Below are 27,855 nucleotides of genomic sequence, written 5' to 3'. Positions count from 1 at the left end.
AAAAAAATCTTTATTTAAAGGAATGTGGTGAAAAAGAGAAGGTGTATACAACCTTTTAATGAGATAATGTTTTTTAACTCTCAAAATGAAATATATTCCAAATATATATGCCATGGTTCCTTACTTAGACAGGTTTTATTATGAATTTAAGATGTAGATATGTAAAATTTATGTGTTTAATATATAAATTCTATCATACATATTGTATCTTAAATTTATAATATATTAAATTTAAATAAAAAAATCCTTAATATACGTTAAAAATGTAAGAGTAAAATTAATTACTTTTAAAAATAATTTAATAATATGAATAATTTAATTTTTAATTGAGTAAAGATTAAATAAAATTTATTACTTTGTTTTAAAAAAATTGTTATTTTAATTATATTAATTACATTTTAATATTTAATAAAATAAAAGTTTAAAATTCAAAAATTAGCTTGTGAAATCTCTCAATTAAATAGAAATTAAATTGAAAGTCTTGAACTATCAATGATGAAGAGCTGCTATTTATCGATTTATTTTATAATTTAAATAATTAAATTTTAGTTAATCATTTTTTTTTTCTTTAAGAATTTTGATTTATGTAAAAGAAAATGAATTGAATGATGATGTCCGTCCAAGTTAGGCCTTTCTAACATGGTTGTTGGGCTCATTGAACACTGATCACATTCTTGATTCTTGTTTGTACGGTGGTCTATTCATTACTGATTGCAATTATGCTGCTTCTTTCTCAATGCTCAAGAAGCAGGAAAATGTTTGTGGATAACTCATTAAGGTCCTCAATTTTGAGAGAAAAATAGGTTGAGCCTGATTAGACCTGCCATTGGAGTACACTTTTCACCTTCGGGGATGTTGGTTGTCCCAGGCAAAAGAGCTCTCCACCGACCTCTGAAAGAAAGATAGACTTACCAAAACAACGCATGAATTGAAATCAAACAAGCTTGTTACAACAATAGGAAGCCAATCAAGAATTTGAAGGTGGTGCACCATTTCAAGAAATGAGAAGAAAAAACTACCAGTCCCGTCTCTGGAGAAATAGAACCAACAATAACATTTTGGAAATCTGTTTGATTTATTGGAATTTCAGGTTCGCAGTAGCTATCATATTAGTATTCAGACCCTCCCAATGGAAAACATAATTTAGTGGTTGAATTTTTTTTTTTAAATCAATTTTATACTGCAGAAAGAAATATCAACCACATAATTCTGAATCCATTTCACTTACTAGACAGAGGATCGAAGAACGTTAAGAATCAATGAGGCAGGTGCACCAACACTGACAGTTACTGTTCATAGGTTACCCCATTTCAGAGCAATATACATTCATGGTAGCTTACAGGTACAAAAGAGACAAAAGTATCTTTTTGAATTTCATAACAATAAGAAAACAAATGTATGTTGTGCATAACAACCCTACCTGAAAGTCTCCTCCAGTACAACCTGGAACCCGCTCCCCGCGTACACAGCTATTGCTAGTCTCATGTTCACAAAACCAAATGCGAGGCGGGGACTAGGGTTGGGTTAGCAACATGCATTCGTTCTGCTGCTATCTTATACTAGCACAAGAGTTGTCTTCAGAAGTGAGGTCATTGCTTCGGCAATCCCTTCCTATTATAGATTCAGACCTGAAAAATAAGAAACAACACCTCCAGGCAACTAAGAAATATAAAATGATGCAACTTAACACAAATTTCATCCCAGTTTGTTTTGTCATACATTGTCTGCCGAACAAATTGTCCCTTGACACGAGGTCGCTGTTCTGCCAATCTTTTCCTGCGCTGGTATCGGACCTGAAAACAAGCAAAGCGCCACACATTCAAGTATATAGTTCAATGTAAGATTAATAAAACAACCACACAGAAATAGTTCAACCACAAAATCTAAGGATCAGTGGGCCAATGCCTCCTTGCCACATTTGCATATGGCAGAAAGATAAAAGAAAAAGGCCATTTTGATAGACATTGGTAACTATCCCAGCATAACAAACAAAGAACAGTGAAAACGGGTTACCCTTTTCTCAAAACATCTTTCTTTCCTCTTTTGGCGAAACTTAGACAATGCAGCCTCTCTTTGTGCAATGCGATCTTCATCTACTACATTCGCACTGATTCTCCCACTTGTGCCACCTGCTCCACTATTTCCAGCTTCCCTATTGGCACTTTCTATGTTTGTTAGTACATTATTCAAAACAGTGCTGCTTCCATTTTGCCCAGTACTGCCACGGTTACTCCCTGAGACACTCCCATTCATGCCGTAGTTTCCAGCATTGCCTTTGATTTTCCCTCCAACCACATTTGATGATCCACATTGTGGAGTAAATGCTGCCATATTCTTCAGTGAGATATCATCAAGGTCTGCCAATGATTGATGCTGCTGAATATTGTGCACATGATGGTGATAATGGTGGTGGTGGCAGTGGCGGTAGTGGTGTTGGACTTGAACCTGCTGTTGGGTACCCATAAATGGAGCAGGAACAGAGTTAGACCCCACACCTTCAACCTTCCCAGGTATCACTAGCTGAGGAGAACAAGTAAGGCCATTCTGCACAGGCTGGAAGGCAGAAGAGTGAAATGATTTGAAAGCTGTTGTGGACTCTGACTTGTCATTAAAAGCTTCTGGATTAGGGTTAACATTTTTAGCTGTGGAAGCCATGTCAATATTGTTGCTACTGCCATTAGACTGCTGATTGAGAACATCTGTTAAATGAAATGGAATATTATGCATGGTCTCTGTCTTCATTGCAACTGAGCTATTATCAAGTGGAGAACAACTACCGACATTCCCCGTGGGACCCTGGACACCAGCAAGAATAACATCAGAGCTGCAAAGAAACTTGGGCTTGGGTTCAGATTTTTTCACACTTACTTCATTGGTAGTTCTAGGATGACATTTTTTTACCATTTTGTTTGTACTATGCTTTCTGCACCATTTATTGAGGTTTTATTAAATCATCCAAATGTAGGTATCAAAAGTATGATTTTCTTTCTTAAGAATAAAGTCATTTTAGAATTTTTCAGAAGCTATTCCAATCACGTAAACTAAATTATGATACAGCATACAACAGGCTGTCGCCACCATTTTTATCAAAAGATGGAAAGCCATTTTGTCTGTTACACTACACACTCAATCATACAAAATCTTGTGATGCGAATGAATACAAGGGAAATAAGCAATTTGCAGTGGAGAATTTTTATGAATTCTACATTTGCAAAAGATACATTTGCAAAAGATGGGATGGAGGAAGATTTCCAAGATAGAGAGTAACCCAACTTTCTTTTACTTGGGTGGGTGGAAGGGGCAGTTATATAAGGAGGAATATGAGCAGTATGAATGGGAAATACTTGAGAACACAAGTTAACAGCCTGAGCTGCTATAGATGATTTACCTGATTAGCAGAACAGGCAGTATTGTATCTGCAAAATATATATCTATACAAGTCAGCTTAAATTTTACAGGAATGTGTTAAAAAGGAACAAAATTGTTGATCTTAATCTCTAAAACTCATCTTACTTTGAGAATGCTGACAAATCTGAATGCCGTAAAACATTACAATCATCATTCACAGCATTTCCACTGTCTCTCACTCTTTTCAGCCCTTCTAAAGCTAACTGAAGAGATCGCAACTCTCCAGAATCACAGCATGATTTATCTTTGAGTTGCAAGACGTCAGGACCATTTGAACCACCAATTTTTTTGTTTTCAACATGTTGGTTGACAGAATTGGTATCTGCACCAGCCGTTTTCCGAGTTCCGTCCCTCAGTTTGGTACATATATTTTTGTTGTTGTGTTCCAACTTCCCATTCGCAAGTGGCTTAATATCCATCTCAGAAATTTTGCTTTGCCTTTTGCTTGTGGGGTGGGGAGAAAAATTCTCACATTGACAGTCATGTTGTAAATCTGGATTGCTAGATACTCCAATTTCCAAGTCTTTACCCATTGCGATATCATCTTAAAAGTGAAATGCACAAAGTATTATTTTATTCTTTTAGAGTAAAAAAGGGGCAAGAAAACAATGATTGAACTGAGAAAAAACAGGTAGACAACATTAAAGTATACCGTGTTTGTCATCCTTTTGCTGGCATTCTTTTGTTTCAGTGACATGCACCCATCTGTTACTAGTTTTTCAGGCTTTGTATGGATCATCTGTGCACAAGTGCTATCAGGAGCATCAGCCAATTGACATTTGGGTGATATTGGTAGAAAGCTGTCAAATTCAGCATTCCTTTTTGTCCATGAACTCTGCAAGATATAAGAATTGTTAAAGAATAGATTTTCTTAGCACTAAGCATTAAGATAGTTAGGATCTTATATACTTCAAGTATTTATCTTTTTAGATATAGATAAAAATTAAAAATGATTGTTTAAACTTATATCATGCATAGTAGCCCACCTAAGAGTTGAATGCTTACATAAAGATATAAGAAAGATCATCTAAGGTAACATTGCATGATAAGAAAGATCATTTAAGGTAACATTGCATGGTATTTGGAAGCAAAATAATATTATCCATTAGCATTAGAAAGCTATTTCATCATTAAGCCACTTCAACACCAAGGGAAGTGACAGGATAGACCAGTTCCAATCCAACTTTATTGGGCATCCATCCATAGTAAAGAAAAATTAGCACTTTAATCATGGATAGAAATATCTCAAAATTATGTTTTCCCTCCATTGTGTGAAAGGAGCTCTCTGGTGCTGCGGTCATGAATTAGAGTTTGGGGTAAATTTTCCACCACCACATGGATTCTAGGGAGCAAGGGTTCTGAAAGGACAGATAAATGGCATCCCACTGACAGCTGAGTATTATTAAGGGTAAAAGGATTTCCAAAATTAGTGATTTTAATCATAATTGGTAAATGGATATTTTTAAATTTGCATTAATGCCAAAAGACCATTTCCATTGTGATCCCATTGCTATCATACTGTATTGGAAATGTGATACTGGGTTGCATGTCATCTACTTTTGTGCTTAAAATAGAAGAAATGAAGTTTAAAATATGGCAAGGGAAATAGTCCATCCAATAAGGATGGATTACATAAGAAAACCTAGCTAACAACAGGGAATCAATTGTAGCAACACGCATCTCACAGACTTCCTTTATCTTCATTCCGAATTCCAAAGAAGTAACTCAAAATTATTATTGCAAGACCACCAACACGACCCAAGAGTAGGGTTAGTTGAAGGCACCATAAGCAATATTATGCATCCTAAAAAGATATATCTAGCCATCCAGGTTCCAAGAAAAGACAAGTGACTCAGTATATGGATTCAAATGATATAAACGTTGGGGCGTCCTCTACTAACGACGCGCTACATCGGAGCCCGGGTGTAGTGATAAATATGCAAGGGTGTAGGGCGTTCACCGAAAGCGACGCGCCATGCCGGCGCCCGGGTGTGGTGTTAAGTGAGCAAGGGTTCCCACATCATGGACGGGTGTGGGTAAAGAAGTTAGTCCATAGGACAGATAATAGAACAAATAGTGGAACAGAACACAAGATAGACATAGAAAATAATAGAAGATATCATAGAATGAGACCAATTAGGAAGGAGCAGGATAGGAGGAGGATCAGGGTTGGTACTTGGAATGTTGGATCACTTACAGGAAAATTAATGGAGCTTGTGGATACCTTGGAAAGGAGAAGGGTGAATATTGCTTGCATTCAGGAGACTAAATGGGTAGGAGAGAAAAGTAAGGAAGTGGGTAATTCAGGGTACAAATTGTGGTTTACTGGAAAGGAGAGAAATCAGAACGTAGTGGTTATAATCATAGACAGGACATTGAAATACGCAGTTGTAGCTGTGAAAAGAGTAGGAAATAGAAGTATCCTAGTAAAGCTAGGACTAGACGGAGAAACAATAAATATAGTAAGTGCTTATGCCCCACAAATAGGACTAGACAAAGGAGAGTAAACAAAGGTTTTGGGAAGATATGGATGATTTAATGCAAAGCATACCGAATGAAGAGAATGTTTTCATTGGTGGAGATTTGAATGGACATGTAGGAAGTGATAGGCAAGGTTATGAGAATGTTCATGGAGGTTTTGGTTTTGGCAGTCGAAATGAGGAGGGAAAAAGCATCCTGGATTTTGCTATGGCATACGACCTAATACTAGCAAATACCTACTTTATAAAAAGAGAGTCACATTTAGTGACTTTCAAAAGTGGGCAACATAGAAGCCAAATCGACTTCCTCTTAATCAGGAAGACAAATAGAGCTCTATGCAAGGATTGCAAGGTCATTCCAGGAGAGGCTTTAACAAGTCAACATAGGTTGGTGGTCCTGGATGTCAAGTTTAGGAACAATTCAAGTAAGGTCAGAAGAAATAGTGTAGCTCAAACAAAGTGGTGGGAGTTCAAAGGAGTAAAGCAAGTGAAGTTCAAAAATGAGCTTCTTGAGTTTGAAGTATGGAAGCTAGATATGGAGGCCAATGATATGTGGATACAGATGGCATCAAAGATTAGAGAAGTAGCTAGAAAAGTACTTGGGGAGTCTAAAGGACATGGACCACCCTCAAAAGAGAGATGGTGGTGGAATGAGGAAGTACAAAAGGCAGTGAAGAGAAAAAGGGAATGGTATAAGAAATTACCTAAATGTGATAATAATGAGGCATATGAACAAAGACAAGATAGCAAAGAAAGAGGCAAAAAGGCGATTAGCCAAGCAAGAGCATGTGCCTTTGAAAAGTTATATGAGAAACTTGGAACTAAAGTAAGGGAGAAAGATATTTATAGATTAGCAAGGAGTAGAGAAAGGAAATGTCAAGATCTCAATCAAGTTAGGTGCATTAAGGATAAAGAAGGAAAAGTGTTGATGAAAGATGAGGACATTAAAGAAAGATGGAGAAATTATTTTAATGATCTCTTTAATAATAGTCAAAATGGAAATAGCGTGAATATAGATTATAGAACAATAGAAAAGAATGTAAATTATACTAGAAGGATTAGATCTTTAGAAGTAAAGGAAGCACTTAAGAGAATGAAAGTAGGTAAAGCCTGTGGACCCGATGAAATACCAATTGAAGTGTGGAAGTATTTGGGAGATATGGGAGTGGCATTGTTAAATAAATTATTTAATATGATTCTAAACTCAAAGAAAATGCCGATGAATGGAGGATGTGTATTTTAGTACCTATTTTTAAAAATAATGGAGACATACATAGTTGCTCAAACTATAGGGGAATTAACCTCATGAGCCATACTATGAAGTTGTGGGAGAGAGTTGTGGAGCATCGACTACGTCATGATACTTCTATCTCTCTCAATCAACTTGGTTACATGCCTGGTCGCTCAACTATGGAAGCGATCTTTCTCAATAGAAGCTTGATGGAGAAATATAGAGATGTGAAGAAAGATCTAGACATGGTTTTTATTGATTTGGAGAAGGCTTATGATAGTGTTCCAAGAGAGGTCTTATGGAAAGTGTTAGAACAAAAGAGGGTATCTATTAGGTACATACAAGTATTGAAAGATATGTATGAATGAGCAATTACTATTATGCGCATAAAGTGAGGGGACACAAGAGATTTTCCGATCTCAATTGGATTACACCAAGGATCAGCCATAAGCCCTTACCTTTTTACATTAGTTTTAGATGAACGACTAAACATATACAAGAGAGTATTCCTTGGTGCATGATGTTTGCGGATGATATTGTTCGATAGATGAGACACGAGAAGGAGTCAATAGGAAGCTAGAACTTTGGAGAAGTACTCTAGAGTCAAAGGGTTTTAAGTTAAGTAGAACGAAGAGAATACATGCATTGCAAGTTCAGTGAAGGCCAAACTGGTGATAGGGAAGGAGTTAGTTTGAATGGAGTGGCACTGTCCCAAAGTAATCACTTTAAATATCTAGGCTCAGTCCTTCAAGTAGATGGGGGATGTGAGGAGGATGTTAGTCATAGGATTAAAGCCGGATGGTTGAAGTGGAGACATGCCACGGGAGTTTTATGTGATCGTAAGATTCCTAATAAATTAAAAGGAAAATTTTACCGTACAGCCATACGACCGGCTATGCTATATGGTAGTGAGTGTTGGGCACTGAAAGAGTCGTATGCATCTAAGATAAGAGTTGCAGAGATGAGAATGTTAAGGTGGATGAGTGGTCATACTAGACTAGATAAAGTCCGTAATGAAAATAATAGAGAAAAGGTAGGAGTGGTGCCAATTGAAGATAAGTTGAGAGAAGGGAGATTGAGGTGGTTTGGTCATGTGAAGCGTAGACATACGGAGGCTCCATGTAACACCCTCCCGGTAGCAACTCCGTACATTCTACTGTTCCGGTGACCGGTGTCGGTCCGGACAGCTAGAACGCCCGGAAAAATATTCAAATCAAAGTGAGGAACCAAAATTAACTCAAATATTAATAAGAAAAATTTAATAAAAATTTTAGAAATAAAATACAACCAAGTAAAATGCCGGTGCCCAAGCGATGGGTAATCGAGGGAAGTTGTTTTCGCAACGAGGAGCCCTAGACCTGGGGGAAAAATTGTAAAATAATTTTTGGGACTCCAGAGAAGGGTTATTGAGGTTCCCATGGCATTAGAATGCCAAGAAAATACCTAGAAAAATTTTTCTATCGGTACAGACAATTTTGACCCGTTAAGCCAAATGGAGGGCATTTTGGTCATTTCGCCTTCCGAGGTGATTTTTGGCCGACTTGTCCAGTTGAGTAAATAATTAATATGACATAAAATATGAATAAACATTTCTAGAAATCAAATTGAAAATGAGTAGTGGAGGAAAGGAAAGAAAATGAAGAAAAAGCTTAATTATGACATCACCAAGAAAAGTTTGACCAATCAAAATTTAACCATCCATTGACTAACAAATAAAAAGGCAAATAAAGACCAAATTAACCAAAAATACAGCAGCCATCTTCAACCTTTGGACAGCCCAAAAACGTTGAGAGAGAGAGAGAGAAGAGGTTCCACCATTTTCAAGCTTAAAAGCTTGAATTTCCTCTCCATTTGTTCACCAAAACCCTAAGTCCCTTCACTAAAAACTTGTCTCTACCTCTTGGGAAGTGTTTGGCAGCCTAGAAAGGGAAAGAAAGTGAAGATTAACTTGGGAAAATTCTGCCCTACAAGAGGTTAGTGCACATATATACTTAGAACTCTTTATTTTCATGTTAAGAACATAAAAAGGAGTAAGAATTTGAAAGCCAAATGAATGAAATTTATGTCTATGCATGCCCTGAATTTTGGCAGCCCTAAGGAAGGGATAAGAGTGATTGTTTTGATGGACTTAAAGTGGATTAAAGATCATGATTAAAGAATATATACATGTGATAATGAATTAGTGAGTTAAACTAAGGTAATATGAGTGAACCATGAATTTGAGCTAGGGTTTGGGGAGTGAAAATTGATTTGGCTTATGAAATTGTTAGAGCACATTTTAATGGTCAATTAGTGACCATTTTAGGTATGTTGACCCTAATTAGAACTTAAAAATAGAATGGCAAAGTGAAGGTGAAATCTGCCCTAGGACAGCATTATAGGGACTGAAAATTCAGTCCCTTTGCACTGCCATAACCTGGGCTGTGTTAGTCCAATTGGTGTTTGGCCAATTGGACATGAAACTAGGCTTATAATGGCACATTTTTGCTGAAGAAACTATGCCCAAAAGACCAAAGCAAGAGGACCAAAACTTAGCCCCAATCCGGACACCCTGCACAGCCCTCTGCAGAATTGACCAAATGAACAGTAACTGTTCATTTGGCCATAACTCACTGTAGATTTGGTCAATTGACCTGAAATTTTTACAGCAGCAAGTTAAGACATAGACAAACAACTTTCATGAAGGAACCTACCCCAAATTATGGCCAGAACCTAACCCAAATGGCAATGGCAGCCACTGTTCAAACCTGCAACTCTGCAGATTTTGATTTGAGCAGCCATGTTTGGATGACTATAACTCTCTCTAGAAAACTCGGATTTAGGCGATTCTTAAACCGATGGAAACCTAAGACATAGTAGAACATTTCATATGAAGAAAGTTAGACCAAATTATGAACTTAACTTGGTCAAATTACTGACCAAAGTTGGACCAAAAATCTGCCAGCACCCAATATAGCAGCATGAACAGTGCACATGAACAGTAAACTTATTTTGGCCATAACTTGAGCTACAAAACTCCAAATGGAGTGATTCAAAAAAGGAAATTCAACTAGACAGAATAAGGAACAACTTTCATGTTTACCATTTCCTCAAATTCCCACTGTAAAAATAACAAATGGAACAGTAAAGATGAAGCATGAAAACCGAAAATTTTGCTCAATTAGCATTAAGCTTAAAAATGGTATTGGCAACCAATACCAACAAGTTTGAAATACAAAATGTGGTATGTTTGAGGTGTTAAAACCAAAATACCTATTTTCTATCCAAAAGTCAACATTTTTGTTGACCAATGAGGTGAATAGTGACACCAAAACCAAAAATTGGCAATTTTACCAAAATGACCTATGCTTTGAGAAAGTGACCAAAACCAACAAGTTTTGAATACAAAATGTGGTATGTTGGGAGCATTAAAACCAATGTACCTATTGTTTATGCAAAAGTCAACATTTTAGTTGACTAATGAAGTGAATAGTGACATGAAAACTTGAAATTCAAAGATTGAGAAACTTAAAAATACAAAATGCCCTAGTAGGCCTAATGTGATTGGTTTGGATAGTTTGGCATGCCAATAGGGTATTGTTTTAGCAGTACTGCGAAAGGAAAGGCTTTATGCCTGTATTCATGGCTTTATGCCCGTATCCATGGCTTTTATGCCCGTATTCATGGCTTTTATGCCGATTATATGATATCATGGCTCTTTAGCCATACTGACTGCATACGTGGTTGACGTTCTGCGTCCCATGGTATGACGGCCCGAGGCACCGCGGTGTCCAGTGCCAACGACCCGTTATCGATCCGATCGTCGAAGATAGGTTACTTGGGCATGGAAAAGTATAATCAGAATCGAATCGATTGTTAAAGAAAATACGAAAATTAAATATCAGGAATGATTACGATAGAATACAAAGAAACTCAAGATCATGAAGAAAATAAATAAACAAAATGCATGAAGAAGTTAATATCATAAAACATAATTAGCCCTCGACTAAACACTAAGTTAGTAATTATTCAGTTCTTATGAACACAATGGCTAAGAAATTATGATTTTTATTTGCATATTATTTCTTTCTATTTTATTATTTGCACCACTAAGCTTTATGCTTAGCGCGTCGCTTTTGCAACGCGTAGGTACTGAAGATACTGATCGAGAGCCAGTAGACCAAAGATTGGGTAAGTCCATCCTGCAGTTCTGCATAGTGTCTGTGTCACCTCACCGTCTGCAGTGTATTGGTAGGACACTAGGTGTCATTTTGGTATATTGTAATTAATTTTATTTTCCTTTGTATAAATGAAACTTATGTAATGTATTTTGATATTCATGTAAATAATGAAAAGTGTGGTTGTAAATGGAAAAGTGAATGTTTATATATGAATTATGCATGGTATCATATGAGATGGATGAATGAGAACTGAGATTGAACATTGTTGAGAATTTGATAAATGGAGTTGAGATGATGGAAAATGAATATAGGAAGTGTTTTTCACAGGTTCCGAAGAACTGTTTTCTCCATTTTTAGCCGGTACTCCGCCGGATTTTCTTTAAAATTTTCGGAACCTCAAATAAATAATAATTTCGATAAATGGCTTAAAAATAAATTATATTTCACAAGTTATATTCAAAAGGAAGAATAAAAATGAATTAAGATAAAATAGAGTGCTCGGCACACTGAGTGGCATAACTTGCTCGGCTACACTGTAGTCGGGTAAGGGGTGTCACATTTAGTGGTATCAGAGCGCGGTTTAGGCGTTTCTGGACCTAGATAGATTGCATATCATGCATTGCATTCATATGAGTCGAGGTGACACTATTGCAGATCTGTATTTCCTGTTTATTTTAGGTTAGGGTATGGAATAAGAGAATGAAGAGACAATGAGATAGCGAATGGAGATGAGAAGGAGACTGTATTTAAGATGAAAAGGATGAGTACATAATTGTTTGAGGATAGGATTGAGACTAAGGAGAAAGTGAAGTAGGATAATATGGAAAGGCGAAGAAATAAAGAGGTAGTAGCTCCTCGGCTATTTACACTGGGTAAATTTCGAGGACGAAATTTAAATTAGAGGGGAAGAGTTGTAACACCCTCCCGGTAGCAACTCCGTACATTCTACTGTTCCGGTGACCGGTGTCGGTCCGGACAGCTAGAACGCCCGGAAAAATATTCAAATCAAAGTGAGGAACCAAAATTAACTCAAATATTAATAAGAAAAATTTAATAAAAATTTTAGAAATAAAATACAACCAAGTAAAACAAGCCGGTGCCCAAGCGATGGGTAACCGGAGGGAAGTTGCGGTTCTCGCAACGAGGAGCCCTAGACCTGGGGGAAAAATTGTAAAATAATTTTTGGGACTCCAGAGAAGGGTTATTGAGGTTCCCATGGCATTAGAATGCCAAGAAAATACCTAGAAAAATTTTTCTATCGGTACAGACAATTTTGACCCGTTAAGCCAAATGGAGGGCATTTTGGTCATTTCGCCTTCCGAGGTGATTTTTGGCCGACTTGTCCAGTTGAGTAAATAATTAATATGACATAAAATATGAATAAACATTTCTAGAAATCAAATTGAAAATGAGTAGTGGAGGAAAGGAAAGAAAATGAAGAAAAAGCTTAATTATGACATCACCAAGAAAAGTTTGACCAATCAAAATTTAACCATCCATTGACTAACAAATAAAAAGGCAAATAAAGACCAAATTAACCAAAAATACAGCAGCCATCTTCAACCTTTGGACAGCCCAAAAACGTTGAGAGAGAGAGAGAGAAGAGGTTCCACCATTTTCAAGCTTAAAAGCTTGAATTTCCTCTCCATTTGTTCACCAAAACCCTAAGTCCCTTCACTAAAAACTTGTCTCTACCTCTTGGGAAGTGTTTGGCAGCCTAGAAAGGGAAAGAAAGTGAAGATTAACTTGGGAAAATTCTGCCCTACAAGAGGTTAGTGCACATATATACTTAGAACTCTTTATTTTCATGTTAAGAACATAAAAAGGAGTAAGAATTTGAAAGCCAAATGAATGAAATTTATGTCTATGCATGCCCTGAATTTTGGCAGCCCTAAGGAAGGGATAAGAGTGATTGTTTTGATGGACTTAAAGTGGATTAAAGATCATGATTAAAGAATATATACATGTGATAATGAATTAGTGAGTTAAACTAAGGTAATATGAGTGAACCATGAATTTGAGCTAGGGTTTGGGGAGTGAAAATTGATTTGGCTTATGAAATTGTTAGAGCACATTTTAATGGTCAATTAGTGACCATTTTAGGTATGTTGACCCTAATTAGAACTTAAAAATAGAATGGCAAAGTGAAGGTGAAATCTGCCCTAGGACAGCATTATAGGGACTGAAAATTCAGTCCCTTTGCACTGCCATAACCTGGGCTGTGTTAGTCCAATTGGTGTTTGGCCAATTGGACATGAAACTAGGCTTATAATGGCACATTTTTGCTGAAGAAACTATGCCCAAAAGACCAAAGCAAGAGGACCAAAACTTAGCCCCAATCCGGACACCCTGCACAGCCCTCTGCAGAATTGACCAAATGAACAGTAACTGTTCATTTGGCCATAACTCACTGTAGATTTGGTCAATTGACCTGAAATTTTTACAGCAGCAAGTTAAGACATAGACAAACAACTTTCATGAAGGAACCTACCCCAAATTATGGCCAGAACCTAACCCAAATGGCAATGGCAGCCACTGTTCAAACCTGCAACTCTGCAGATTTTGATTTGAGCAGCCATGTTTGGATGACTATAACTCTCTCTAGAAAACTCGGATTTAGGCGATTCTTAAACCGATGGAAACCTAAGACATAGTAGAACATTTCATATGAAGAAAGTTAGACCAAATTATGAACTTAACTTGGTCAAATTACTGACCAAAGTTGGACCAAAAATCTGCCAGCACCCAATATAGCAGCATGAACAGTGCACATGAACAGTAAACTTATTTTGGCCATAACTTGAGCTACAAAACTCCAAATGGAGTGATTCAAAAAAGGAAATTCAACTAGACAGAATAAGGAACAACTTTCATGTTTACCATTTCCTCAAATTCCCACTGTAAAAATAACAAATGGAACAGTAAAGATGAAGCATGAAAACCGAAAATTTTGCTCAATTAGCATTAAGCTTAAAAATGGTATTGGCAACCAATACCAACAAGTTTGAAATACAAAATGTGGTATGTTTGAGGTGTTAAAACCAAAATACCTATTTTCTATCCAAAAGTCAACATTTTTGTTGACCAATGAGGTGAATAGTGACACCAAAACCAAAAATTGGCAATTTTACCAAAATGACCTATGCTTTGAGAAAGTGACCAAAACCAACAAGTTTTGAATACAAAATGTGGTATGTTGGGAGCATTAAAACCAATGTACCTATTGTTTATGCAAAAGTCAACATTTTAGTTGACTAATGAAGTGAATAGTGACATGAAAACTTGAAATTCAAAGATTGAGAAACTTAAAAATACAAAATGCCCTAGTAGGCCTAATGTGATTGGTTTGGATAGTTTGGCATGCCAATAGGGTATTGTTTTAGCGATCGCGAAAGGAAAGGCTTTATGCCTGTATTCATGGCTTTATGCCCGTATCCATGGCTTTTATGCCCGTATTCATGGCTTTTATGCCGATTATATGATATCATGGCTCTTTAGCCATACTGACTGCATACGTGGTTGACGTTCTGCGTCCCATGGTATGACGGCCCGAGGCACCGCGGTGTCCAGTGCCAACGACCCGTTATCCAATCCAGTCGTCCAGTATAGGTTACTTGGGCATGGAAAAGTATAACTGTAACTGAACTGATTGTTAAAGAAAATACGAAAATTAAATATCAGGAATGATTACGATAGAATACAAAGAAACTCAAGATCATGAAGAAAATAAATAAACAAAATGCATGAAGAAGTTAATATCATAAAACATAATTAGCCCTCGACTAAACACTAAGTTAGTAATTATTCAGTTCTTATGAACACAATGGCTAAGAAATTATGATTTTTATTTGCATATTATTTCTTTCTATTTTATTATTTGCACCACTAAGCTTTATGCTTAGCGCGTCGCTTTTGCAACGTGATGCGAAGAAGATACGATCGAGAGCCAGTAGACCAAAGATTGGGTAAGTCCATCCTGCAGTTCTGCATAGTGTCTGTGTCACCTCACCGTCTGCAGTGTATTGGTAGGACACTAGGTGTCATTTTGGTATATTGTAATTAATTTTATTTTCCTTTGTATAAATGAAACTTATGTAATGTATTTTGATATTCATGTAAATAATGAAAAGTGTGGTTGTAAATGGAAAAGTGAATGTTTATATATGAATTATGCATGGTATCATATGAGATGGATGAATGAGAACTGAGATTGAACATTGTTGAGAATTTGATAAATGGAGTTGAGATGATGGAAAATGAATATAGGAAGTGTTTTTCACAGGTTCCGAAGAACTGTTTTCTCCATTTTTAGCCGGTACTCCGCCGGATTTTCTTTAAAATTTTCGGAACCTCAAATAAATAATAATTTCGATAAATGGCTTAAAAATAAATTATATTTCACAAGTTATATTCAAAAGGAAGAATAAAAATGAATTAAGATAAAATAGAGTGCTCGGCACACTGAGTGGCATAACTTGCTCGGCTACACTGTAGTCGGGTAAGGGGTGTCACACTCCAGTTAGACAAGTAGAGCACATTAGGCTAGAGGATAGAAAGAAAAAAAGGGGTAGACCTAAATTGACTTGGAGGAGAGTAGTACAGCATGACTTAGAAGCATTACACATTTCTGAGGATTTAACCCAAAATCGTTCAGAGTGGAAAAAGCGAATCCATATAGCCGACCCCAAATTTTTGGGATAAAGGCTTAGTTGAGTTGAGTTGAGTTTATATTCAGTTGAACTAGAAAAGTTGACAGATAGACACCCTCCAATGACTGTTTACTAAAGGAGCAAATCAATAATGAAAGTTAAAATTAATCTTCCATTTGTTTCACATAAAATAGTTACTGGAAAACATTTTCTAAATATTCCTTTCTAGCATTTTGGGCATTTAGAAACAATTGGCCAACAGAAAATGTTTTCTAGCCGAGTGGAAAATATTATGTTTTCTAGGAAAATAATTTTCTGCTTTCAAAACAGGAAGTCATGTCCTAGACTTTCACATATTCATAAAACGGAAAGGACTATAAGAAATTAGGAACAATATAGGCACATGCCCATTAGTCTAACAACCAAAGTTGATCATCCCTGGCCATCACTGGACACCAGTGAGCAGTAGTGACAGCCATATTGACTTTTCTTATGTGATTCTCTATCATGTTCAAGCATAAATAGAAAAATATAAAGTTCTTATAGATCCAATCATTTCATGGTTGTATTGAAAGAAAAACAGTACTTTCCAATGTACTCCAAATGCTAGGAAATAATTTGCAATTGATTTTCAACATTATATATATATATTTCTAAAAATAAAACTTTCTTTAAGAAAATATTTTCCATAAAAACATTATTGTTAATTTTGAACTAGAAATTCTTTAATTTTATTCATTCATAATATACACATATATATACACAACTCAAATACCTAAATAGAAAAAAGAATAAAACCTCTAAAATTATGCTAACCAACATAGGAGTATATACACATATTTACTTCCTTTTCTATAACACTTCCCCACTTAAGTTGGAATATGAAATCTCATCAATTCTAGCACTGTCCCTTGGCGAGATTCTTATTGAAGCCAATAACTCCCTTACAACAACTCACAAATAGAGCAACTAGCAGCCAGAATGCTGCAACACACCAGGTTCCAAAGCACCCACAAGGATGCACTATAGCCTCAAAGTAACAGTACTATACCAGATTCAAAAACGTTTACACAAAGGCACCAACACACAAAACAACTCACAAGATTGCACTTCCCCTCTAAAAATGATGCCAACGAAGAAACACCAACACAATGCAACTTACAAGGTCGCACTTTCCTCTCTAAAGGTGACTAGCGAGAAAAAAGACGAAACAATAGGTGATCTTTATCCAATAGCTCACAAGGTTGTGATATAGTGCCTGTCCAAACTCAAATACCCATAGAACATCACCAAACCACAAAGCAACTCTCAAGGCTGTAGAAAGAGATGATTCTCCTTAATTTCAATTAATCTGTACATGGGTATATATATACAATTGATTCCTATAATTGTGTTCTACTAATTAGGAAGAAATCCTAAATAAGAAATCCTAAATAAGAAATCCTAAATAGGAATACAGAATATAGAATATACAGGAAAATAATATAGTGATTGACTTTCCATAACACTCCCCCTCAAGTTGTAGTATAGATGTCAATCATGCCCAACTTGTTACAAATGTAGTCAATCCTAACTCCATTCAGAGCTTTTGTGAAAATATCTCCTAACTGCTCTCCAGTTTTGATGTGTCCTATTGAGATGATTTGTTGTTGAATCTTTACATGAACAAAGTGACAATCAATCTGAATATGTTTGGTCCGCTCATGAAACACCGGATTAGAAGCAATATGGAGAGCAGCTTGATTATCACACCACAATTTCGCAGGCAGGGATGTCTTAAAACCTGTCTCATCTAGTAATTAAAGTATCCACATTACCTCACATACTGATTGTGCCATGGCTCTGTATTCCGATTCAGCACTAGATCGAGAAACTACACTCTGCTTCTTGCTTCTCTAAGACACCAAATTTCCTCAAACAAAAACACAATATCCAGTAGTTGACCTCCTGTGAACTTTAAATCCAGCCCAGTCAGCATCTGAAAAACATTCAACATTCAACATTCAAATGCCCATAATTACCATATAACAAATCTCCTCCTGGAGCATCCTTCAGATAACACAAGATTTGTCCCAAGGCTTCCCAATAAGCAACAGTTGGGGAAGACATAAACTGACTTACCACACTAACGGCATAAGCAATGTCAGAACGATTGACTGCAAGGTAGTTCAACTTTCCTACCAATCTCCTGTATCTCTCTGGATCTTCAAACAACTCACTATCCCCTGCTAACAGTTATAAATTTGGAGTCATTGGTGCAATGCAAGGCTTAGCACCTAATTTTCCTGTCTCTGTCAATAAATCGAGGACATATTTTCTTTGAGACAAGAACATATCCTTCTCACTTCTCATAACTGCAATACCCAAGAAATACTTTAACAATCCCAAGTCTTTGGTCTGAAACTGAGTTTAGAGGAAGGTTTTAAGAGATGAAATACTTGCAGAGTCACTCCCAGTGAAGACAATGTCATCCACATAGACTACCAGGAGAATTAGACCAGCCTCAGATTGCCTATAAAATACTGAGTGATCACACTTACTCTTTTGTATACCAAATTCCTGTACTGCTTCACTGAATCTCCCAAACTAGGCCCTAAGACTTTGTTTTAAGCTATAAAGAGACTTTCGAAGCCTACAAACTTTACCCAACTCCCCCTGAGCAACAAACCCAGGTGGTTGCTCCATATACACCTCCTCCTGAAAATCACCATGAAGGAAAGCATTCTTGATATCCAATTGGTGCAGAGGCCAATCATATGTAGCTGCTAAAGAGATAAACAAGCAAACAAAAGTAAGTTTAGCTACAAGAGAAAAAGTGTCAGAGTAATCAATCCCATGTGTCTGAGCATATCCTTTTATCACAAGACGTGCTTTTAACCTAGTCACAGAACCAGTAGGATTTACCTTTACTGTAAATACCCATTTGCAACCAATAACTTTCTTACCAGTAGGCAAAGGCAATAGTTCCCATCTACCATTAGCATCTAAAGCCTTTATTTTCTCTTTCATAGCAGCACACCAGTCAGGATGAGACAGTGCCTCACCAACAATATTAGGGATAGGAACAGAGTTTAAAGAAGTAAAAATACCGAGAACAAGAAGACAATTGAATATAAGAAACAAAAGAAGAGATAGGGTAAGTGCAAGAACGCTTACCTTTACGAAGAGCAATGGGTAAGTCTAGGTCAGAATCATGATCAGTGTGAGGTACAGGATCTCCCAACGAAGTAGCTAGTGGAGGATTTGAGTCAGGAATCTCCAATCTCCTGGAATAAACATGAACAACGGGAGATCGAATAGGTCTAGAGACAAAAGGAACAGGCTGTGGGAGAGGATTAGACATTGGTTGGACAGTATATATTAAGAGATCATCCTCCTTCCCTTGACTCTCATACACAGATGATTGAGGAAAGAATGAAGTAGACTCAAAAAATGTGACATCTACAGAAACAAGATAACGATTAAGAGTAGGAGAGAAACAGCGGTACCCTTTTTGGAACCGAGAGTACCCAAGGAAGACACATTTGAGAGACTTCAGATCCAATTTAATAACACACAAAACAGGTACAATAAAAAATACGGGGTTCAACAGGGAACAAAGAATTTGTAGGAAACAAAGAAGTATAAGGAATATCCCCATTAAGGACAGAAGACGGCATACGATTGATCAAAAAACATGCCGTAGAAACTGCATCCGCCCAAAAGTATTTAGGAACTTTCATATGAAAAAGAAGAACACGAGTTACCTCAAGAAGATGCTGATTTTTTCTTTTGGCCACGCCATTTTGGGATGGGGTATCAACACAGGAAAACTGATGAAGAATGTCATTTTGTGTCATATAATACTGAAATTGTGCTGAAAAATATTCTTTGGCATTGTCACTTATTAATATGCGCACAGAAATATTAAATTGAGTTTTGATTTCATTACAAAAGGCACAAAAGATAGAAAACAACTCAAAACGATTCTTTATTAAATACAACCAGGTAATACGAGAGTAATCATCAACGAGAGTAATCATCAACGAGAGTAACAAAATAACAAAATCCAGTTTTAGAAGTAACAAAACAAGGACCCCAAACATCAGAATGAACTAACTCAAAAGGGGATGAAGCCTGTTTATTGACTCTAGACACAGAAGGGAAACGATAATGTTTTGCAAACTGACACGACTCACATTCTAGTACCGATAAAGACTGAAACTAAGGACACAGTTTCTTCATGGTAGACAAAGAAGGATGGCCCAATCTACAATGAGCTTCAAGAGGTGTTAAGGTACTAGAGCAAACAAGCGACCGCGGTACATGATTTTTTAGAATGTAGAGACCACCTAACTCACGTCCTTTACCAATAATCTGCTTCATCGTAAGATCCTAAAATAAACACTGGTCAGGAAAAAAGGAAACAGAATAATTTAAGATACGAGTAAGTTTACTAACAGAAAGTAGATTAAAAGAGAATTTTGATAGACACAAAATAGATGACAAAGAAATTGACGAAGTCGGATTCGCAGTTCCAGAACCCATGACACAAGAAGTAGAACCATCAGCTAAAGTAACAGTAGAAGAAGTGAGATTAGACTGAAAAGCAGATAGAAGACTAGAATTACCTGTCATGTGATCTGTCGCACCAAAATCAATAACCCATTTGGATGAGGAAGACACAAGGCATGTAGTAGATTTACCTGACTCAGCGATCGCAGTGACAAAAAAACTGGTAGGCTTTAGAGATGTCTGATACTAGGAAAACTGTGCAAAATCCTCTGCAGATACCAAAACAGTTTTCTCAGAGGAAGATACTGTAGAATCCTCTGCTGTCATATTTGCCATATGTGATCGTTAATTTTTCCTCTGAAGCTGTGGACAATTATATTTTGCATGGCCAGGCTCATGGCAATAATAACAAATGACTCCTCTTGAGTCCTGATTAGAACTAGCCTCCCCATTACACTGATTACCTCTGTTGCCTGCAATTCCTCCTCTACTTCCTCTTCTATTACCCTATTGTCCACTTGGATTACGGCTAATAAGAGCACTACTGGCAGGCTGTGAACATTGAGTACTCTCTGTACAAAGGACCCGTGTGAACATTTCATGCAAAGAGGAAATTTCAGAACTAGAGAGAATTTCAGAACTAGAGAGAATCTGATATTTAGCAATCTCATACTCTGAAGGAAGGCCTGCAAGAAAACTCATAACAGCCAGTTGCTCCCGTTGGGTCTGCTGAACTTTCACATCAGAACTAAAAGGCAACAATACATTAAGTTCCTCATATACCTATTTAAAATCCATAAAATAAGCTGTGAGAAACTTATCCTCTTTCTCAGCACGGTAGAATGCCTTACAAACATCATAAATATGGGAGATATTCCCTTTATCAGAATACAGAAAATCTAAGTAATCCATCAATTCCTTAACAAATTCACAGTGATTAATTAAATTAATTACCTCATTGTGAATTGAGTTTCGAAGCTGCAAAAACAATCAAGCATCCTCCCTTAGCCAAGTTTGTCGTGTATCATCAATAGGTGAGTCTTTAGTAAGGTAATCATCCTTATCAATGCTACGCAAATAGACCCTAACAGTCTTACTCCATTCCAGGTAATTCGAACCATTAAGTTTGTGTTCCGTGATCTTAGTTATCACCGGAATCACATCAGAAATAACATTCTTATTGTCTGCCATTTGTTGAGACAAAGAAAACTAACCAAAACACTAATCCAAAGTGCTTTCAGCCGCAAAATAACCTAATATCACAAATCAAGCAAATACCGAAATAAGATATAAGAGCCAAACCTCAAAAGTCCTTTAATGGTGTACTGGATCAGGCAACAGCACACAGTGGTGGAATAAGGAGGTTGAGGCGACGCCAGCGATGCTGATCGGAGTCGAAATGGCCAGCAGACGCGCCTCCACTTGCCGATGAGTGAAGAAACAGAGAGAACCCAAGTTGGGCGCGTGAGCCTCACGCGCTTAGATTCTGGTGACTGGATCAGAGGGGACGGCCGGTCGGCGGCCAAGGTCTCTCCTGAGCTGAGTGGTGAGAACAAATAGTCACCCTAGATAGATGACCTGCTCTGATACCATGTAGAAAGAGATGATTCTCCTTAATTTCAATTAATCTGTACATGTATATATATATACAATTGATTCCTATAATTGTGTTCTACTAATTAGGAAGAAATCATAAATAGGAATACAGAATATAGAATATACAGAGAAATAATATAGTGATTAACTTTCCATAACAAACGCTATTAAGAACACAAGCAGACAGGAATTTAAGGGTGCAACAGGTCTCTGGAACCACAATTCTCATTCAACAATTAGTTTCCCAAAACACAACAATACAATCTCAACAAACATAACTGATGAACAGTATCGAAGCCCTAATAAATTGAGAGCTTTGATAACATGTTAATTTTGAACTAGAAATTCTTTAATCTTATGTATATATATATAACTTAAATCCCTTAAAATCCTAAAATTATGCTAATCAATATAGGAATATAACACATATTTACTTCCTATTCTATAACACTCCCCCTCAAGTTAGAATATGAAATCTCATATATTCTGAGAGTTATTTTTTATTGAAAAAGAAAGCCTAAAAGTAGCAAAAACAATTTTGCCTTAGCAAATATGATGGAATCCTTAGCTAGAGACCATAAGAATAAAACCCTTTAAAGGTAATAATCACAAAACTTTTAGTCTGATTCGGGATGCAAAATAGAAAAAGGGCTAGATTCATCACACCAAACTTCCAAATTTCTAAAGAAATGTCAATTTCTTTTTTATTTAATACTAGGGAAGAGGAATTGTATTTGGTGAGATTCGAACTATGTTAGGATTACATTGCAGGTGAAATACTACAAATTTGGCCACAAAATCCAATGAGCCTTAAAAATATATAGAAGAAAAGACGTCCTAGGTACAACATTCTGTTCCAAGTTTTTTGGAACCTAACACTGCTTTTTCAAGATAAATAATATACAATCAATAATTTCGACAATCTTAGGTAAAATTTAGAATCCATCATCTCCTTTAAAACCCTTTACAGATTATTTAGGACAACTAAAGCATAAAAAAAAAGATTATCAAGCTTTATCATAAGAGGCTTTGATTTAAATCAGGATGGACTAACGCAAAGAAAAGCTAAATCAGTCAAAAATTTCCTCAACCATCATACATTTATTCTGTTTCATCCTGGGTCTACATGGGTATAGTCCTTAACAATTATTAAATGGCTGGTCTTGTGGATGCTATTAAGGGAGTTCATGAATTTGGCAATTGCATTTTTCCATAATATATTGTGTAAAATTGATAATCTTATACAGTCACTCCTTGGCTCCTTCCTTGCCCAGAAAAGGAGTTTCCAATAACAAGGCCAACACTCTTCTCTTGGATTTGGCAGCCTAATCACCGAACATTATAATTCTACCTTTAGCCAAATGCACATGACAATGCAAATAGTGATGCTCCAAATATTAAAAATAGCAAGCTTAAGAATATGTTTGGGAAGCGTGAAAAATGGGTGGAAAGAAAAAGAAAGGGAAGAAAATAAAGGAATATTCTTTCATTCTTTCCTTTGTTTGGAAGATGAGAGAAAATAGGAGGAAGGAAAAATACGAGAAAGAAAATCATGTAGGACCCCAAAAAAACATTTTCACTCCATATTTAGAGAGAAAGTAGGAGGAAATGTGTAAAATTACCTTTATGCCCCTTTAGCGACTTTTTTCAAAGGAAAAAATTATAAGGATATAAATATAATGTTGCCCTTTTTAAAACTAAATTTCTTTCTTCCTCTTTTCCTTTTCTATCCAAACAAGAGGTAGAAAATTTTGGCTAAATTTCTATTAGAGTTTGACAATTGCTATCTCACTGAACAAAATCAAAGTGAAGTGATTTTTCTTCTAGAAATTAAAGTTTAGTAAACCATAATGAAATTTAGTGATAAGTTCAATGAAAACAAGTGGTAAAAAAGTATGCAGTCACTATTCACATGTATTGCTAACAATACCAACCCTCACCCCTAAATTTGTTCTCATCCTAAATTAATGTCAAATGTTTCTCCAAAAAATACCTAAATTATTTCAAAATGATACTCAAACAACCCCTTCCCTGCATTCAAATCCTCAACAAACCCTAAAAAGAACCTTTACCACAGCTTCTTAGACTAGATTAATAATTCAATCTCTTCTAGCTGCTTTAATTAAGAAAGAACATTTTTCTTCATTTTTATTATTTACAAAAATTTTTAAATAAGTTTGTACAATTTATGCTTCAATAAGTGCCAACAAATTTGAAGCAGCCTTTATGCACAGAAGGTATGCAATGGCAGGAAAATCTGTCAAATGGGCAAATTCAGCAAAAACCAAGAAATGCATGTTAAATTTTTAATAGGGTTTTTTTCCCTAATTTTCAACTTCAAGATAGAACATTCTCATTAAATATCTGGTCAAGAAATGACGTGGAAATCATTATTATGCAACTCTCTATTACATCGGAATTTGTTCAATGCGAAAATATTATTTAAATCGATATACCAAAACAACTGCTAGCTATGTGATTCAAGAGGTATATTCTCATTGCCTGAGTGCCATTCCCATTATCACTCCCATCCTGATTACTCGGACCATTGCTCCCACAGTCATAAAGCTCATCGCTGCTGTCAGAATTGTTTTTAGACTCTTCATTACTTTTTGTCTCCATGGATTTTTTAGTTTGTGTCCCACTTTCACTTCCACTACCACTAGACTGAGAAAGGATGAGAAATTAATCCAAGGTTGAGGAGTACATTTCAAGTCCCAGAGTCAACTGAATTGTCATTAAGTGATCAAATGTAAGATGCACAAATCTGCTGTAAAACAGGATTGCTGTAACGCCTAAGAGAAGTTGCAATAATTTGAATATATTTCTATGGAAGGATTTAAACTTGTTAGCAAAACCACTTGCACTTGTAGCTTCTAAAAGGGCCATTAAATTAGCCTTACATCAAATAAAGGTTGAAAAGTTTTAAAATAAAATCAACCCAATAAAATATCCACATTGGCTTGTAACATATTTTATTCTCTCTGAATTACAAAAGTAAAGGAACTCACACTGTGGCATCTCCTCCAGATGTGCTGCCATAGGTTTTTAAGTTCATTCTTCCGAATGGGTTTCACCAAAAAACCAACTGCACCTTTTGACAGACACTTAAAGACTATACCCATAGAATCATGGGATGACATCACTGCAACAAAAACTCATCAAGAGTGATAATTAAACGCATCAAATCCTCAATTATCATGGGAAAAGTATTGCTTTTCATAGAAATCCAACATCTAAGCACAACAGAGCAATACTTACTTATCACTGGAATATTCTTGAGAGTTTTGTGGCTCGTAATCTTACACAAAAGGCCAATTCCAGATAAGGTAGGCACGACCACCTCTGTTAGGACAATATCAATATGATTATTCAGATCTTCCAGCATTTTCCAGGCTTGAAGACCATTTGGAACAGCAATAACTGTGCATATTTGACAGAAGACTATCAGCAAGAACAGAAAAAATATTACTGAGTAAAAGATTAAGCATGGCACAGAAATCCAGCAGATTCATAGAATAAAGCATCACTTGAGTCATAGACATGACAGGATAACTTCTTCATTGACATTATTGTAGAAGAGAGAGAATTTAGAGAATTTCTTTTATATTTCTTCATACAAAAATGATTTACAAGAATTCTAATTTATATACAAAGGCTAAGACTAAATAAGAAACTAATAAATATAATGATTCCTAATTATATTCTAATTTACAGTTAATTTACACTCATTAAGGGATTCTAACACTCCCCCTCAGGTTGGTTCATGTATGTTGCACATGCCCAACTTGCAAACTAGGGCATGAAACTCCTTACAACTTAATCCCTTAGTAAACACATCGGCTAACTGGTCTTTCGACCCTACGTAAGAGATACTTAAGGAAACATTGACAACTTTTTTTTTTTATGAAGTGTCTGTCAATCTCTATATGCTTGGTCCGATCATGCTGAACTGGATTGTGAACTATATTGATGGCAGCTTTGTTTTTACAGAACAACGACAAACCACTAGCTTCCAGCAATTTTAATTCCTCCATCAACTTTCATAATCACAATAGTTCACAAATACCTTGAGCCATTGCTCTAAACTCAGCCTCTGCACTAGATCTAGCTGTCACATTTTGCTTCTTGCTTCTCCAAGTGACTAGATTACAACCAACAAAAGTACAGTAACCAGATGTCGATCTCCTATCATCAAGAGATCTAGCCCAATCTGCATCTGTAAAGGCCTTAATATGATGATGGTCATGCTTTGAGAAAAGAAGTCCTTCCCCAGCTGCAGATTTTAAGTATCGCAAGATGCGGAAAATAGCCTCCAAATGATATTCACGAGGATCATGCATATACTGACTCACTAGACCCACTGCATATGCTATATCTGGTCTGGTATGCGAAAGATAAATCAGTCTGCCAACCAACCTCTGATATCTCCCTATATCCACTGATTCCCCAACTCCAGCTTGCAATTTGTGATTTGCCTCAATGGGAGACTCTGTTGGTTTACAACCTAGCATTCATGTTTCCTTCAACAGATCCAGTATGTACTTCCTTTGAGAAATAAAGATTCCTTTATCTGATCTGGCAACCTATATTCCAAGAAAGTACTTTTAGCCTTCCCAAATCTTTGATTTCAAACTCCTGTGCTAGTCGCTCCTTTAGATGAGCTATTTCTTCCTTATCATCACCAGTTACCACAATATCATCCACATAAACAATAAGCAGAGTGATCTTACCCTTAAAGTGTTTTATAAAGAAGGTGTGATCAGCATTGCTTTGGCAGTATCCAAAGGAAACCATAGCCTTACTGAACCCGTCAAACCATGCCCCAGGTGACTGTTTTAAGCCATATAGTGCTTTCTTCAATTTACAAACTTTTCCTCTGGCCTTCTCATCCTCAAATCCTGGAGGAATTTTCATATACACTTCTTCTTTCAAATCACCATATAGAAAGGCGTTTTTTACATAAAACTGTTGTAAATCCCACTCAAGATTTACTACACATGATAGTAAAATTCTGATGGTATTCATTTTAGCAACAGGAGCAAAGGTTTTCTGGTAATTTACCCCATATGTCTGTGTAAAGCCTTTTGCTACCAACCTAGCCTTATACTTTTCAATTGAACCATTTGCTCTATGTTTCACAGTGAACACCCACTGGCATCCAACTAGTTTTTTTCCCAATGGGAGAGTAACAAGTTCCCACGTCTCATTCTATGCCAGAGCTTTCATCTCCTCCACCATGGCTGCCTTCTATTTTGGATAAAGACATGCTTTCTTCCAATCCTGTGGGATAGAAACAGAGGAAAAAAATAATAGAAAGTCCCTATAGGATGGAGACAAAGAATCATAGGAAATGAAGTTAGAGATGGGATGTTTAGTACAGGTTCTAACACCTTTTTTGAGAGCAATAGGAATATCAAGAACATTATCAGAAGAAGGAAAAGTAGACTGAGAATTAAAATTAGACTCTTCAGGAATCAAAGGAGACTCATCACATATTTCAAAATGTTCAGGAATTGAATCCAAAGATTCTGATTAATCAGCAGCCTCCTGCTCGATGGCTATATCTGTCTTGTTCCGTCGAGTATAGATTCTCAAATATGATCTACTTAGTCTTCCTCAAGAACCCCTGAGTATCATTATTAGGTATAGGCTTTAAACCCATATTTTTCCTTTGAAGTTGAAAGTTGGGAGAAGACAAAGAAGAAGGGAAAGACACCTCTTCTTCCTTCCTATGCTCCCCCTAAAGAGATGGATGAAAATAAGATTCAGATTCCCTAAAGGTAACATCCATGCTCACAAAATATTTCCGTGTAGAAGAGTGGTAACACCTATAC

The 27,855-nt window shown here is 36.4% G+C and overlaps 2 protein-coding genes across 8 annotated transcripts in view; both read right to left on the bottom strand.

Moving 5' to 3' along the window:
- Window positions 1–493: 493 nt before the first annotated feature.
- Window positions 494–3,952, bottom strand: LOC110665120 (two-component response regulator-like PRR37). Of its 5 annotated transcripts, none has more exons than XR_009147326.1 (6): window positions 3,514–3,952; window positions 3,389–3,431; window positions 2,014–2,796; window positions 1,720–1,793; window positions 1,421–1,628; window positions 494–891 (listed from the first exon to the last, which is right to left on the bottom strand). XR_009147326.1 is itself a non-coding variant. In XM_058143213.1 (5 exons), exons 1-5 carry the CDS (start codon window positions 3,939–3,941, stop codon window positions 1,550–1,552), a joined length of 1,407 nt encoding a protein of 468 aa, XP_057999196.1. In that variant the 5' UTR covers window positions 3,942–3,952; the 3' UTR covers window positions 1,196–1,549. The 5 variants fall into 5 exon arrangements, 3 of the variants coding, with proteins under 3 accessions (XP_057999196.1, XP_057999199.1, XP_057999198.1); XR_009147332.1 differs by lacking the exon at window positions 494–891 and adding an exon at window positions 1,052–1,289; XM_058143213.1 differs by lacking the exon at window positions 494–891 and having other exon boundaries at window positions 1,196–1,628.
- A 153-nt stretch (window positions 3,953–4,105) lies between these two features.
- The window catches only part of LOC131168964 (two-component response regulator-like APRR7), a 33,730-nt gene continuing 9,980 nt past the window's right edge, over window positions 4,106–27,855 (bottom strand). The window contains exons 2-5 of one of the 3 annotated variants that reach the window (XR_009147377.1): window positions 25,280–25,441; window positions 25,030–25,163; window positions 21,725–24,788; window positions 4,106–4,243 (exon numbers count right to left, since the gene is read on the bottom strand). Coding sequence is in view for 1 of the 3 variants with exons in the window: in XM_058143217.1 (XP_057999200.1) it covers window positions 24,994–25,163; window positions 25,280–25,441 (332 nt within the window). In the remaining 2 variants the exon portion in view is untranslated. Of the gene's footprint in view, window positions 4,244–21,724; window positions 24,789–24,819; window positions 25,164–25,279; window positions 25,442–27,855 lie in introns of those variants that run through there. The other 2 variants (XR_009147371.1, XM_058143217.1) reach the window with 2 other exon arrangements.

Source organism: Hevea brasiliensis, chromosome 1 (assembly GCF_030052815.1).
Source record: "Hevea brasiliensis isolate MT/VB/25A 57/8 chromosome 1, ASM3005281v1, whole genome shotgun sequence".
Taxonomy (NCBI): Eukaryota; Viridiplantae; Streptophyta; class Magnoliopsida; order Malpighiales; family Euphorbiaceae; genus Hevea; species Hevea brasiliensis.
The sequence above is the reverse complement of the archived record's forward strand: the minus strand, read 5'-3'. Positions and strand labels throughout refer to the sequence as shown.